This window comes from Cavia porcellus, unplaced genomic scaffold, assembly GCF_034190915.1.
Source record: "Cavia porcellus strain 051 isolate PalLab524CR breed Dunkin Hartley unplaced genomic scaffold, mCavPor4.1 scaffold_33, whole genome shotgun sequence".
NCBI lineage: Eukaryota > Metazoa > Chordata > Mammalia > Rodentia > Caviidae > Cavia > Cavia porcellus.
Window position 1 is genome coordinate 36,033,739 of NW_026947516.1, and position 14,731 is coordinate 36,048,469.

The 14,731-nt window shown below is 31.8% G+C and overlaps 1 protein-coding gene across 15 annotated transcripts in view; it reads right to left on the reverse strand.

Moving 5' to 3' along the window:
* Nucleotides 1–14,731, reverse strand: part of Dmd (dystrophin) — a 2,110,831-nt gene that overhangs the window by 1,390,229 nt on the left and 705,871 nt on the right. For all 15 annotated transcript variants that reach the window (XM_063242792.1, XM_063242803.1, XM_063242804.1 and 12 more), the window contains 3 exons: nt 8,810–8,911; nt 8,577–8,684; nt 681–860 (listed from right to left, as the gene is read on the reverse strand). In XM_063242792.1, coding sequence (XP_063098862.1) covers nt 681–860; nt 8,577–8,684; nt 8,810–8,911 — 390 coding nt within the window. The remainder of the gene's footprint in view (nt 1–680; nt 861–8,576; nt 8,685–8,809; nt 8,912–14,731) is intronic.

Below are 14,731 nucleotides of genomic sequence, written 5' to 3' on the forward strand. Positions count from 1 at the left end.
TGAATGACTACCCATTATATCATCATCTGACAGTCTCAGACAAAAGACCCATACTTTAAAGATACTTTGTTTTTTTAAAGTTACTGATACTTGAAAAACTACATCATTATACTACAAATCTTAGGCATTTTCCTAAACTGTACCCTTTTGGTATTACTTTGAGCCACAGTCATGATTTTATGAATTCAATAATTTGTGGCAGAAAGTCCATTGACTAGATCGTCATTTGCACTAATTAAAAGACGCCTTCAGAGAAATGAAAGGATTTAAGTTCCAGTTCTGATCCTGCCACTCATTTGCACTTGGATAATCTACTTTTCTTACCTGAAATTCATTTTCATTTTTTTTTGAAATATAATATGAGGTTACCTGGTGGCCGTTATGCTCCTGGGAATCTATAATGCAGAGTTAGATCAGGATGATACTGTTTTCTAGCATTTTGTCCACCTGCTCTGTCATTCAGTACCCTATTAATATGGATCTGGGAGGGTTTACATCCTATGACAGAGATTGCTTCATTGAAATAGCACTCATTCCTCTACCTTCCTCTGACTTTTCAATATCAAGAGTGGCAAGGGAGCCAGGTTTTTAATTCAATTGAATATTGGGTAGGAACTTATAGAATGACATATTTTATAGGTCATGGTATTTTTAAAAGTATGATAACTGGTCTCACTTACTTGTGATGAGCTCTTTTCAAGTTTTTGGAATAAATTATCCCAACGCTGTGCAAAGTTTTCCATCCATGCTTCAATCTTTTGTGTCACTGACTTATTTTTCAGCGTTGAAAGAAGATCTTGACTGAGTGAACTGAGTTTGTCCATTGTTTGTTTTTTCTTTTCTAGATCTGCTTTTAAAATCTGTTTAAACAAGGTCAGAATAAATTCATGTTCAAGGTTACATTTCATTCATACATTGTAGTTCAATCTACCTTTGTACATACAATATTTGTTTATCTGTTTAGATAAGAAAATATTGCAATCAAGCTGCATAGAATGCAATGGTCATAAATATATAGGTGAAAAAGTACAAATTAAGTAATCTTCCTAAGAAAGTGAAGAGAAAATAACAGATGGAAATATAATATAGAGATCCAGTAGAAGCACTTAAAAAGTACCTTAAAATATCTGAAGGACTGTCAAGGGAAAAAGTGCTGTCACTCCAAAACACAAAAGAGAAATTACCATGTGGAAACAAATTACCATGTGGAAACAAATAATTAAACTCACATGTGTAAATATCGTATTACTTCCCTAGTGTAAGACATTGAAAGAGCAAATACAATTCAACCTCTGCAATAAATATTGTGTACAAATGGATGTACTTTGAGATAATAATTCTAAGTGAATTAAGTCAAGCACAGAAGATGAAATATCTCACAGCTTCTCTTACACGAAAAACTCAAAGTGTAAAAAAAAGAACACGATAAAAGATAGAGTATAGGAAATGGAGAGATACTTTGGGGAGACTGAAAGGGGTGTAGGGACAAAGGGAAATTAGAGGAGGAGGACAGGAAGGAAAAGTAAAAAGGATTAATATTTGATACATATGTGTACCAATTCCCCATGATAAATGTGTTTATTATTTATCTCAAACATGTATTAAAAAATTGAATGTCGAATGATTACTCTAGGATGGTAGTGAATTTCCTTTTAAGTCCTGGTAGAATTCACATGGAAATGGACTATCATATTCCAGGGTTTCTGGTGAGTTGAGAAGACAAGAATGGCTTAGGGGTTTTGCCATTCTAAAATGTTGTGATTATTTGTATCAATAAAATGTTGTGATTATTTGTATCAACTGGAGATATTATTTACTTCCACAAATTGCACATTCATTCATTATTTATAAATTTAAAAAATTGTTATGTAGTTTACTGATCTTGACTTTTTTGTAGTATCTATTAGTCAATTAACATTTGACGAGGTGAATAATTATTTTCCAAAATTCAAATTCATTTTAAAGACCATTAAGTAAAATAACTAAGCCACTGAGTGTAACTCAAACCCTTCAGAATCTCTTGGCTTATTTTCTAAATCATAAGTTTCATGGAGTGATTTTTATAGCATGCATATGTCCAAAGTTCTTCCAAATCATGAAGGGTTACACTAGAATTTTGATTTATTTGAAATGAATAAACAAATTGATTTACATGAAGTCAGTAGATCATGACAATTTGTACTTTTACTTTACACACTGAAGTCACTCTACCCATAGGTAAATCTAATTACCAGGTATCAAATGCTAGTTTGTGACTTAACTTGTAAACACAGGTGAAGGAAAAGAAAGGATGAAATCATTTCATAGTTCTTTTACAACCCCATTCTTCTGGTAGTAGCAAGTACAGTGAACATAAAGTAAACTAGGATGACTGTCTTTCTAAAACAAATGCAAGTTTATTTAAAAACAACTACACTACATATGGCAAAGAAACTGTCATGAAACAGACACAGCAATTGCTTATGGACCAAGTATCATTGACACAGAACAGTCAATATTTCCCTGAAAAGAAGACTTTATGTAGCTGCTTTTGGGATGCCATGTGCATTGATAGCTATGAATGGTAGAATGCACTGGTGTTTTTTTTTCAAATAATTTCTCCTTTACTTAGACCCTGCTTCATCTGCATTTTATTTTGCAGTTGTGATGCTCTTTTTAAGAAGGAGAAATAAAGTTTTGATTTTTAACATTTTAAAATTTCTATTTGTCTCAGTTTAAACACTGTGATATACTAAAATATAAATTAAGATATTACAAATTGAATTCATATCAAAATAAAACTCAGTGCGGGTAATACAGCATAGATATTTTGTTTATTCATTTTGTTTAATTCACATGCTAGTTTTTCTATAAAATTTAAATACATATTTGCACTAATAATAAAACAAGAGTTTATGCTACCTCCCTAGAACTGAGAGCCAAATTCGAGTTTCAACATGTATTCCTCCAACTGATTTATGGAACCTTATTTTCCTTTTGTGTCTCCATTAATTTTTGGTATACAGTCATTTTGTTGTAAGTCACTGAAAGTTATTTTTGAAAAGAAACGTTATATAAATGAAGACATACATTAAAGATAACGAAACCAAAGTACAACCTCTTATGTTCTTAACAATGGTGATAGAAGACATCACAGTGATACATGTACACCCATGCTTATAGCAGCACAGTTTGTAATTGCCTAATACTGGAACAACCCAACTGTCTTTCAATCAAGGAATGGATAAAAAAAGATGTGGTATCTTTATACAATGGGGTATTAATCAGCTATTAAGAAGGATTTCATTGAGGCTTTTATAAGTAAATGAACACAACTTGCTACTATACTCTTAAGTGAAATAAATTAAACTCACATGTGTAAATACAGTATTACCTACCTAGTGTAAGACACTGAAAGAGCAAATACAGTTCAACATCTGCAATAAATATTGTGTAATGGTAAGAAACTACTCAAACAGGAAAAGTTAACTGGGATGGGGAAAGGAGAAAAGAAGAAGTGAAATATATATAGAAAAGATTGCTAAGATGACTATACTACTAATTGTATTAGTTATTGGAAAGGAACAGTTAATATTCACATGATTACATCAGTTTTACATGTCTATAGGTCATAATCTTAGCAATCCTTTTGAATGCAACAATATGAAATATTACAACCATTGTTAAATTCCTATCATCTTGTTTTGAAAACATATACTGTTATTGTTTTGGATTTGTTGTTTGTCTCTTGCTTTGTGTTTTTCTTTTCTGTGACTTTTTTCTCTTAAATCAAAAAATGGTGATAGCAAATTATTTTATCTTGATTTCTATATTCTCTTTCTCTCCCCTTCCACTCGTGACCTCTCTTCTTAATGTCTCAAATCCTGAAGCGATTCTAACAATAACCAGGAAATAAAGGAAGAAGGAAAATGTGCAGCATTGCCATAGATGTTGAATCATATAATTACCTTTTCTCATCTATCCTTGAATGTCAATTCTTTTACACTTGATTCCTACATGTGCATATTAAACAACTTTGATTTGTTTTTAACTGTTAGAGTATAAAAATTTCATTCTGAACATTATGAATAGACCATAGGTGTATGAGTGACAGAGACACACAAAGTGCTAAAAATTTCAGGAGGCAAAAGGAAATTCTTGAAAAATTATATAAGGTAAATCAGCTAGGATATTAAAAAAAGGATATGTATTTTATTTTCTTAACAGTCAGACCCTCAAAAATATTTCCAAGTTAGGCAAAATGCCACAGTCAGTAATTAAATTTCATCAGTATTAGGTGTGGGAAAGATAGACATCTTGCTCAATAAAATAACAGTGGGCAGGTCCTACGTTATCTTGATTAGAAGATAAAACAAAGTGGCCCAGCAAATATCCACCCTATGTTACAGAGAATAATTTGAATGTAATTTATTTTACACCAGACTGCTAAGTTATCAGTCTAAATATAAGAAGTACCCCATTTCATTCTAATAAGTAACTGTAGTATTTAATTAGACGGATACCTTTCAGGGTTCACAACTTGAGAAAGACTTAGAATCACCGGACACCTCGCTAAAATGCGGATAGCTGTGGCCTAGTTTCAGAGTCAGTTAGCCTGGATAGGGATCTATGTTTCTATGCTTCCAGGTGATGCTGCTGCTGCTGCCGCTGCTCTGAGGACCATACATTGTGGATGAATTAATGGAGGGCCATTGTAAGAATTCTTGTCCAAATAGACAGTCACGGTGAAACAACACTACCAACAAGAACTTGCTGAGCTCCTGTACCTACTCTACACGTCATTTGATTTCACAGCCACTTTAGAGCACAGTATTCCCAGAGTCCTTCTACAACATACTCCGGTGAGTCACTGTGCTCTACAACATACTCCGGTGAGTCACTGTGCTTCCCAGGTTTTCTAACATATCAGCATTCCCCAGGAACAGTTTCCACTGGATTGGATCATTTGCATGAGAACTTATGTATGAAAATCTATCAGTCTTACAATTCACATCTTAAGGACTACAGTTTCTTCCCTGCTTTAATTTTTATCCTTTATACAAAATTAAAACATCAGGTTTTCTTTTATTCAAAAAAGATAGGCTCACATGCTTTAGGTGAGAATTCCACAGTAGAGGAAATGAAATATAAATCTCTCCACTTTATACCTCCAGGGGAAATAGGAGACAATCCCATGGGTTATTAGTGATAATATTTCAAAACAAATTATACTGATAGTAAATAAAAGAGAGTGTTATCACCCTCTATCTATCCTATGTATGCAGTAGGAACTGGTGACAGATGGTACCTGTTTTGGGTCTCAAATTGTGACATATTTTAATGAACATTAAATTCTTATTCACTGCCTGAGTCAGCAGGGGAATTTTACCTCAAATTCTAGACCAGCTGTCAGGTTTTGTTAATTGGCTTAAACTATCAAATGGTAAGACTTAGACAAAACATATTTTCACTTTGTTCACAACTAAGGTGATATAATATGAATTTTAATCATATTGAAAAATTATTGAGACCTTGCTAAGAGAGAATTTACATAGTCCTAAGGCCTGCAAAGTCTTTTATTCACAGAAACAGTCATAGTGACACATGGTTGTTAGAAACTACAATTCTCAATATTTCCAAGAAAGCAAATGATACAAGGAATTATCAAATAGCTTGACAAAAGGGACCTAAATTGCATGCCTTAGTGCTCATTTTAATTCATACTAGTATCATGTAATACATAACATATACCAAGTATTTTTTCTGTACATTGATATTCCCTTCCAAAATAATTATAGTAGCTGATCTCAAGGATTTTTACACAGGTAGTTGGATGGGGACACATTAAATAATTTATAAGGTCTCCTCTTGCTTTACTATAGTTGGAATTCTCTTCCTAAAACAAACATTTTATTTATTTGATAAATCCAATCAAGGATATATGTAGGAACTTGCACTAAATATGGAGACTAGAAAATTATCATATAAATAACTGTATAATACTCTGGCATATGATATTTTCCAAATACGGTTGTGAAACAAATCTGTCCCTCATGGGCTACTATCAGTTGACCTTGAGGTTCCTCCATGAAAACATTAAAACTATTTTCTTTCCCTTGAATCTGGGTAAAACAATAGTGTGTGGCATCAGTGATGTTCTATGAAGTTTGAGATGGTCTTGATTATAGAAACGCTCATACTACAGCTTTTGGCCTTGTGCAAATTCTGACGAATCTGAGGACACCATTATGTGATGAAGAGGCCAAAGGAAATCACTTACATCGGTAGCCCCTGATATCAAGACTGGAACCCAGGGTAGATTGTATGAGTGAATGAACAACTTCAAATGATTGTATATTTGAGCTCTGTAGCAATTCCAGGTGAGACTCAAGATACTGTGAAGCAAAAATGAGCCAGCCCTTTTATAAAAACTATGAATTATTGACCCCTGAACTTCAGGAATATAATACAAAGTTCATTTTAATCTAAAACACAAATTTATTTGCTCTATAGTAATAGTAACTGAAAGAAAAACTACATCTTGCCTTTCCAAGCCTTGGATATAGCTAAATAGTACAATATATGCAAAAAAAAATTTTTGCTTTTTCAACATTCTACCCATTGTATATTGACTGGTCTCTATTTCTTGTAAAGATGAGGTAATCTTGATGAGTCCTACCCAGTAACTATCCACTGAATGTTTAATTCATGTGAGATACCATTCTCAATGCTAAGGACATGAAGGAGAATGGAGAGTCAAACTGCATAGATTTAAATAACATTCATTCTAATGAGGCTATTCTATTCTCACTGTGGATAACTCTGGAATTATATACTTCTGCATTTGACAGCAATATAGCTTAGTTTTTAATATGGAAGTAATACTAGGTATTGATAATCAGTGATAAGTAACATAATGACCAAAAGTACATGTTTTGCTTAAAACAGTGTTTGTCATGAATTTCCTACCTTAACTATTGTTATGCAATGCAAATAGCCTTTCTTCTAAATAGACTCTTTTCTGAATTTTTCATCTCCTGTAGCATATGACAAAGTGGACCACATTATGCCCTTTAAAAATACTTCTTTTTCTTATGTTTGTAATATCTCCCTGTCTTTTTGTATTCTTTTTTTGCCTTCTTGTATTTTGAATCATGTTTCTTCAATCACTTTCTGTAAGCTTTTCCCCTGACCATATCACTTGATTGTATATATTCCTCTAGTTTCTGTCCTAATTCATTTGTCACATCACTCTATACTTTTTATTACGTCTGTATGGATAACTAAGTGCAAATCCATGTAAGAGAGTCTAAGATGTATAACCAGTTTAAAAAAAAAATAGAATGGGTGTTTTGTCCTAGATGTTTAACAAACATTTTAGACTCAACAAATCCAAGTTCACAAGTTATCATTTTCTTCACTTCTGAAGTATCTTCTCTATTTTCCTTTTACTAACCCTCTTTGGGATCTAGTAATCCATTTGAGAAGTATGAGTGCCATTCCGAAATTATATTTCTTACAATAAATTCTATTCATTCCATCTCAACATTCTTCTTTTCTCTCTTCTCATCTTAAAATACTATGCTACTTATTCATATCTTATATCTGAACTACCAAAATCTTATCATTAAAACAGTAAAAATCTAAATATGAATGTTTAAAACTCTTAATGGCTCCCTATCAGCCACAGAACAAAAAATATGAGTATATTTTATATTTGTATACTGTTTCTAGTCAAATATAGACGACTTTTATGAATTTTTCATAGTCACATTAACTCAAAAAAGTATACTTTGCCTAGTGTTGCCTTATTAATAAAAACTAGGTTATAATAATAAGTAAAACATAAGTAAATATATTTTATAATAAAAGTTTAATAAGTGCAACTATGGAGCAAAAATAAAAAAGTAAAATATGAAGCAAATAAATTCTTTTAGAATAGGTGGATTAAAATTTTAAGGATATCCTAATTTCGGAATATCCCATTTAAAAGAGTAAGCTCTTAGCATTATTTTGGCCTCTCTATCATTGGAAGAAAATAAAATTCCCTGAACAAGGGAAGCTTTCATGTTTTTCTTTTTCTAATTTCGTATGTCTCAATGAAGCTTTCTCTGGAGTTCTTTCGCTACCAAAGGAATCCCATTTCACAAAAGACATGAGGTACCCTATAATCAATGCCCTTTGGTTTTTCTTGTTTTCCAAACTAAGGTTAAACTATTTATATGTGATGGGTTTAACTAAGGTTAAACCATTTATATAAACCATATATACCTTGTATGTTTCATATATTTATATGTTCTAAGTATCAAACTTCATTATTTCAGAAGTATGATATTTAGAACTTCATGGAAGACTCATGAATAATTCCATATGTTAAAATTTCAACCAAATATTTTAAGAGTTCATTTTCATTGGAGAAAAATTTGAAAATAACCCTGTAGCATTTTCCATTTTAATTTTAGAATGTAACAATACATCATCAGAATAATTTATCCTCTGCAAAAACAAAGAGCATTTGCTTCAAGATTTAACAGACTAGAAGACACTAAGTAAGTGCAATAGTTTTAAAAGACATTTGAATGCTAAGATATACATACAGCCATTTTTTGAAGACTTGATAACATTTCATTTTGGTCTTTAAAGCCAGTTGTGTGAATCTTGTTCACTGCATCTTCTTTTTCTGAAAGCCATGTACTAAAAAGGCACTGCAAGAAATCAAAGAATTCCAAAGGAAGAAAAATATTTAAAATAGATATTTTTAATTTGCTTTCCAATTTAATGCCCCTCCATGTATTTTGCTGCCACAATTTCCCCCTCCTCCGCGACTTACCTGTTCTTCAGTAAAACGCTGCCATTTCAGAAGAATATCTTGCAAAAGAACCCAGCGCTCTTCTGTCCACTTACAGATGTTTGCCCATCTATCTCCCAGCACCTAGGGAAGAAAGAACCAAAGATGTTTAAAAAAATAAATTGAGATTTATTTAAAATGGCAAAAATGATTTGACAAAGTGCCTATGAATTTCCTTTGTATATAAGTAAATGAAAAGAACAATTTTCCTGTCTCCACTTATAAGTGGAGGCAAGCAATGTATCTGTCAGCTTTCTTCACCTTATATTAATGGTTTTTCATTTTATTAAAAAGCAGATGTTTACATGTAATCTGAAGCAGCTGCTATTTGAATATCTCTTCAACAAGTGTCAAATAGCAAAGACATAGCATAGAATTGGACATTTATTTACAATGTACAAATACACCAAAATGTTATGCTATACCCCATACAGGTGTGCAAATACCATTTGACAATACATAAAACCCTTAGATTTCTCAATGAGAATTTTAAAAATGTGTATCTTTGGCATATCTGAAAACTAACTCCTAAAGAACCAATGTCTATAAAATAGAAAACCTAAAATCATTATGTTAATCAAGTCTGTATCACTTGAATTGCTAATGTTAAGGTTTTAGAAAATAACTTTTAGTTGTGTTAATTTCACTCGTACATTTTTCAATTATTTGGATTATTATGACAAAGTTATCTATACTGTTATTACAAAAACATCAAAATTCTGTCTCTGGACTACAATAGTGAAATAATTACATCTCCTGAGTAATAATGACTATATATTTATCATGTGCCCTTGCCTAAGAACATATATCATTTTAATATATACCATGAGTCAAGTACAAATGATTATTGAATGGACAATATAAATTTGGGTGATGGTAATACAAAAGGAATGTTTTATAAGAAAAAAATGTTTACTTCAACTCCATTATCATATACCTTAGCCAATAAAATTTCAACTTTTGTTATTTTTTCACATAAATATAAGCTGTTCATAGTTATTAGATTTTATAGCTAGGAGTATCTGAAATATGATGTTTTATTGTATGTAGAATCAGAAATAAAAAAGTGTAACTCATATGTAAAAGAAATGTGCCAAGTTCCTAAGAAAAGATTCCTTATAATTTCTACTTTTCTTGATGCTACATTTTTGATTAATTCTCCTGAAATACACTGATATATGATTCAAACGAAGCCAATATAATTAGTGTCATGAAAAAAATCTACCTATTCTTACGTGGTTTGGTGATCCACGTGATTTTTGTTAACATAGCTTAATCCACCCTTACTTCACAAAGAAATTCCATGCTTGAGTAAACAGTAGGCAATACACATTTTCTTACTGTATTAAAATAAGGAACATCTTTCATCACTTTAGGTTTGTAATACAATAGATGAAAGATGTTCCTTATTTATTTCAGCAGGATATTGTATAATATAAATACAAATAAAGACTCTAAAACTCTGTATTTCAAACAATTATTATTAAATTTCTGAAAATTCAGAAATATGATTTGTGGCCTATTTCATATTATAGTTTTTTTTTTTACTATAGGAATGAATTCTAAAACATTTATAATTCAGTGTACTTTCAGCTACATGGTCTACGTACTTAAAGAAAGCTATTTTAAGAAGGTAACAAAAATGTCCTTTTTGATCAAAGAATGGATATAATCTTGACAATTCTTTAAATTTACCTTATGCCTCAGCCAAATTTTGGATGCCAGGTTGATGACAGCCTCCACTCAAGAATCATGAATATATGCAATAAATATCCATTAAATTCTAACATATCCCAAATATAAATATAATACAAATGCTATGTGCGAAACTATATTCCCCAAAATTTATGTTGAAACACCATATCCCCTGACTACTTCAGAAGATGATCGGTATTTGGAAGGAACTCTCTCTTTGAAAGTCCTAAGTTAAAATGAGGCCAATACACATGGCTTGACTCCAGTTTGACCGGTATCATTGTAAGAAGAGAAAATCAGGACACAAAGTATAACCAGTAATGTGCATGTGGAGGAGCCATCATGTGAGGATACAGTAAGCCAAATACAGAAGACACAGAAGAAACCTACTCTGGCCATACACAACTTTGATCTTAGATTTCTAGCATTCAAAAGAGTGAAAACAAATTTCTCCTTAAGCCACCCAGTCTGTGACATTTTGTTTGGGCAGCTCTAAAAATCTAAAAGACTTATCTAAGAAAGATGATTCTTTTTGAAGATGCTTATAGCTCTTAGGTAAATTATTTCTGTTAAAAAAGAAAATCAATTTATTAAAGAATTGCTACAAATATCAAACAAGATTATGTGCTGAAAAGTGTTTTTTTGTTGTTTTAAGGTACTATAGACTGGCACTAAGCTATGTCCTTGTTCCTTATTTTTAGTTTTTATTTTTAGACTGAGTCTCATTTCATTGCCCAGGCTGGGCAAGAACTTGTGGTCCTCCTGATTCTGCCTCCCAGAGTTCTGCAATTACAGCCCTGCATCTTTGGAAAGTGTTTTTAGTTTGAAACAATTTATGTAAGTGTTAATGGTCATTTACATTGTGCTTGAAGATGTTTTATATCAAATATTTTAATAAGTGCCAATGGTCATTTATTTTCTTATCTGGCCCTAGAAAAAGTACTTATTAAATCTTTAAAAATAGATGTTTTATTTTCTAGTAGAGTTTTGAAATATTTATCCTTTAGTAACAAATGCCACTATCTTATTCTCAGTACACTCTCAATGACTGAATCTAAGTTATTCCTGTAGTAATGTGGGCATAGTGCTTTTTACTTACTTTGGTATAATTAGATCAAAAAATAATTAGAAACTAATTTCTTGTATGATGTTCACCTCTATCCCAGGATGCAGTATTACATACACAATTGTAAATAGGTGCACATATAGTACTTGAAATTAAGGCTTTATTGGTTGACTGCTTAAAATTATTGGTCTTCACTTGAAGTACATAGGTTGGTGCTAAGCAACTAGAAGATTATCATTCAGCTCTAGAATCCCTCAATGTCTGAATGGATGTAACCCAACTGTAATGAAACCATGAGGAAAACGATCCAATGGAACTAACAGGAAGCTAGATTTTTTTTTTTTTAGGACATGTTTACAGTACTTTACTATTACTGGAAACCTTTTCTCTGGAGGGAAAAAAATGTCTATTTAAGTGATTTTCTGTTTTGCCATAGAAGAATACCTTGAGATTTTAAAAATGACACACATTTTTATAGAACTAAATAAACTTATACATAAATCCGAAAGACATGAATTATAACATTTCATGAACTGACAAAAGAAATTAATGATTATTGATATTCTCATTTAGTCTCAGCAATACAAAAAGCTAATGGTCAGTTCACTTACTGTATCTTACACATTTTCATGGACTAAATCACAACTCTTATTATCACACATGCTCAGAACTGCAATGGGGAGGATTTTCCTCTCCCATTTAATTCTTACCTCACATTGTTATTCATGCCAAGGACATTTCTCATCATAACCCTTTGTTTGGTTGAGTTGGCTTTTCTAAGTAAAACTGAAAAAATGTCTACCATAAGAAGATTTGGCTAAAGATAACTAAGCACAATTTGACAAGCCTAGGAGGTGAAATTTAAGTATAATGATCCCTGAATTTATGGAAGACTGTGGTAGAATATGTGAGCTAAATTTTGCCCATCATAACTGGCAGTAAGAGATAATGTGATCCCAAACATATGTTCACCAAATAAGAACCAATTATGTGTTATGAACCACACAGCACAGCAGCCAGTACACTTTACATAAAGGGAGGGAGCAAGCAGCCCATCTTGTTTTATCATAGATTAAGACCCTGTAATATACTCCCCAGCTAAATGAATTTTATGTGTAATAGGCCTTCTGAAAAAATTGCTTCTTTCTGCCTAACTTTATAAATACCTATGCAGTTAAAATGTATAAGCAACTTCATTTTACCAGTGGTGAAATAGAAATCACATCAATAAACTTATTGAAAGAAATAAATAAAACTCTTTAGGAGAAAGTGATAGATCAATGTCCTACTAATATTTAGCCAAGTCTGTGATTTTGTTGTCAATGTAACATGATTTTATAAGATATTAAATGAAGCAGGATAGTATAATGTGGCATGACCTGTTTCTTCCCTGGCATATGTAACAGGCTGGAAAACTTTATTTTACGGTATTAAAATTAATTGGAGGATTCTCCGAAAATATTCTTACTTCTGTTTAAATAGTCCTATGCTACCTCATGAGTAGACTCAAGGAAAGTGACCACTGCATGTAAAATGCATTTTATAGATGAGGAAACTGATACTCGGATTGGTGAAGTAACTTGTGTAAACCCGTAGAGGCTGCTGCAGTGTTGAGTGTTTAAGATTTGACCTCAGATTCATATGATTACAAACGTAAACTCTTTTATGATGCCATTCACTCTGTAGAGAACCCAACAGAAAGGTATCCCTTCTAATTAATCCTACATAATCTACAAAAATATATAGATATTGAATCAGTTTTTAATTTTTTGTACTTTTCCATTTCATACCCTTTCATAATTTACTTTAGAAGATTTTTTTGGTAGATTTAAACATTTTATCTAACCAACTTGACAAGGATTTGAAGCCTAATGTTATAATTTGATCTAAAATCATATTTGACATTACAGTTTCATATTAGTTTAATCAAAAGAAAAATATCAAAAAAATATTTGCATTTCCAGTTAAAGGATGTGAGCTCTTTGCCAGGAATCATTTTACAAAGGTAAATATGACTGTCTGCTTAATGAAATTCTGCCCTTGTGATTATGTTGAAAATGTAGTGAGATATTAACTCAAATAAGCATGTACTTCTCTGTGCTATTTCAGTCAGTCCCATATATTATTTATTTTTATGAGCTTATAAGGCGCTAATGAGTAAATCTAGAAAGGCCCTTTTGGTGTTACCATTGCTGTTGTTATTTGCAGACTATTATTTAATGTTTTTTGGCAGCTTCATAAACTCTGTAGTCTCCCGTTCTCACTGATCAATTCAACTGGGATTTCAGAAAATAAAGAGCTGGAGTCCTAAGAAATATTTCAACATGGCAATGTTTTTTCCAACATTTATCACCTCCCAGTCATGCACTGGTAGCCAGATTTTCACTGTACCTTTTTACTTTATGCTTCACAGACTCTTAACTCCTTGAGATTAATATTTTGTGGAGTAACATGTGGATTTTATATGTATATATGTCAAACCATAATACCACTATTATGATGATAAAAATCGAGCTTTTCTCCTAAATATAATCATAACACCATTTCTGATTTTTCCTCATTGAATAACTAACTGTGACTTAGAGTAAATTAGAAGACCCCTGTGTGAAGTTCTGCCTTTTCAACTTTAGACTGTACATTTGAAACTTACTATGATCATTAACATAGATAGAGAGGAATCTTTGAATCTACTAACCTTCTTACACATTCCTGGCCCTAAAGCACAGGTTACCTAAAATATTTCCCTAGCTCCACTTTGTAACGTGTTGTTGAACTATTAATCTTTGTGCATTCTAGTTTTTCCCTACTAAAATACAGATCATAGTACCTGCCTTGGTACATTCTAGTCAAATCATTGCTAGAATCCTATGTGATAGTGCCCTGCATCTCTAATCCACTATTAAGATGAGTATGGTTGATAAAGATTTAGAGGTCACTTGACAGAAAATCAGTTTTTATTTTTCTCACATGTGAAAATGGTAAAGCCTTGTGGAATACACAACACAATGAAACATTTTTGCCACACTAAAATTATAAACATTTGATATTTTTTCTATAATCTCTAAGGCTTATATGTTATACAAGTCAAAAATTATTCACTCCAGGTGCTCCAATATATATCTTGTTTAAAAGTAAGGGGCTGG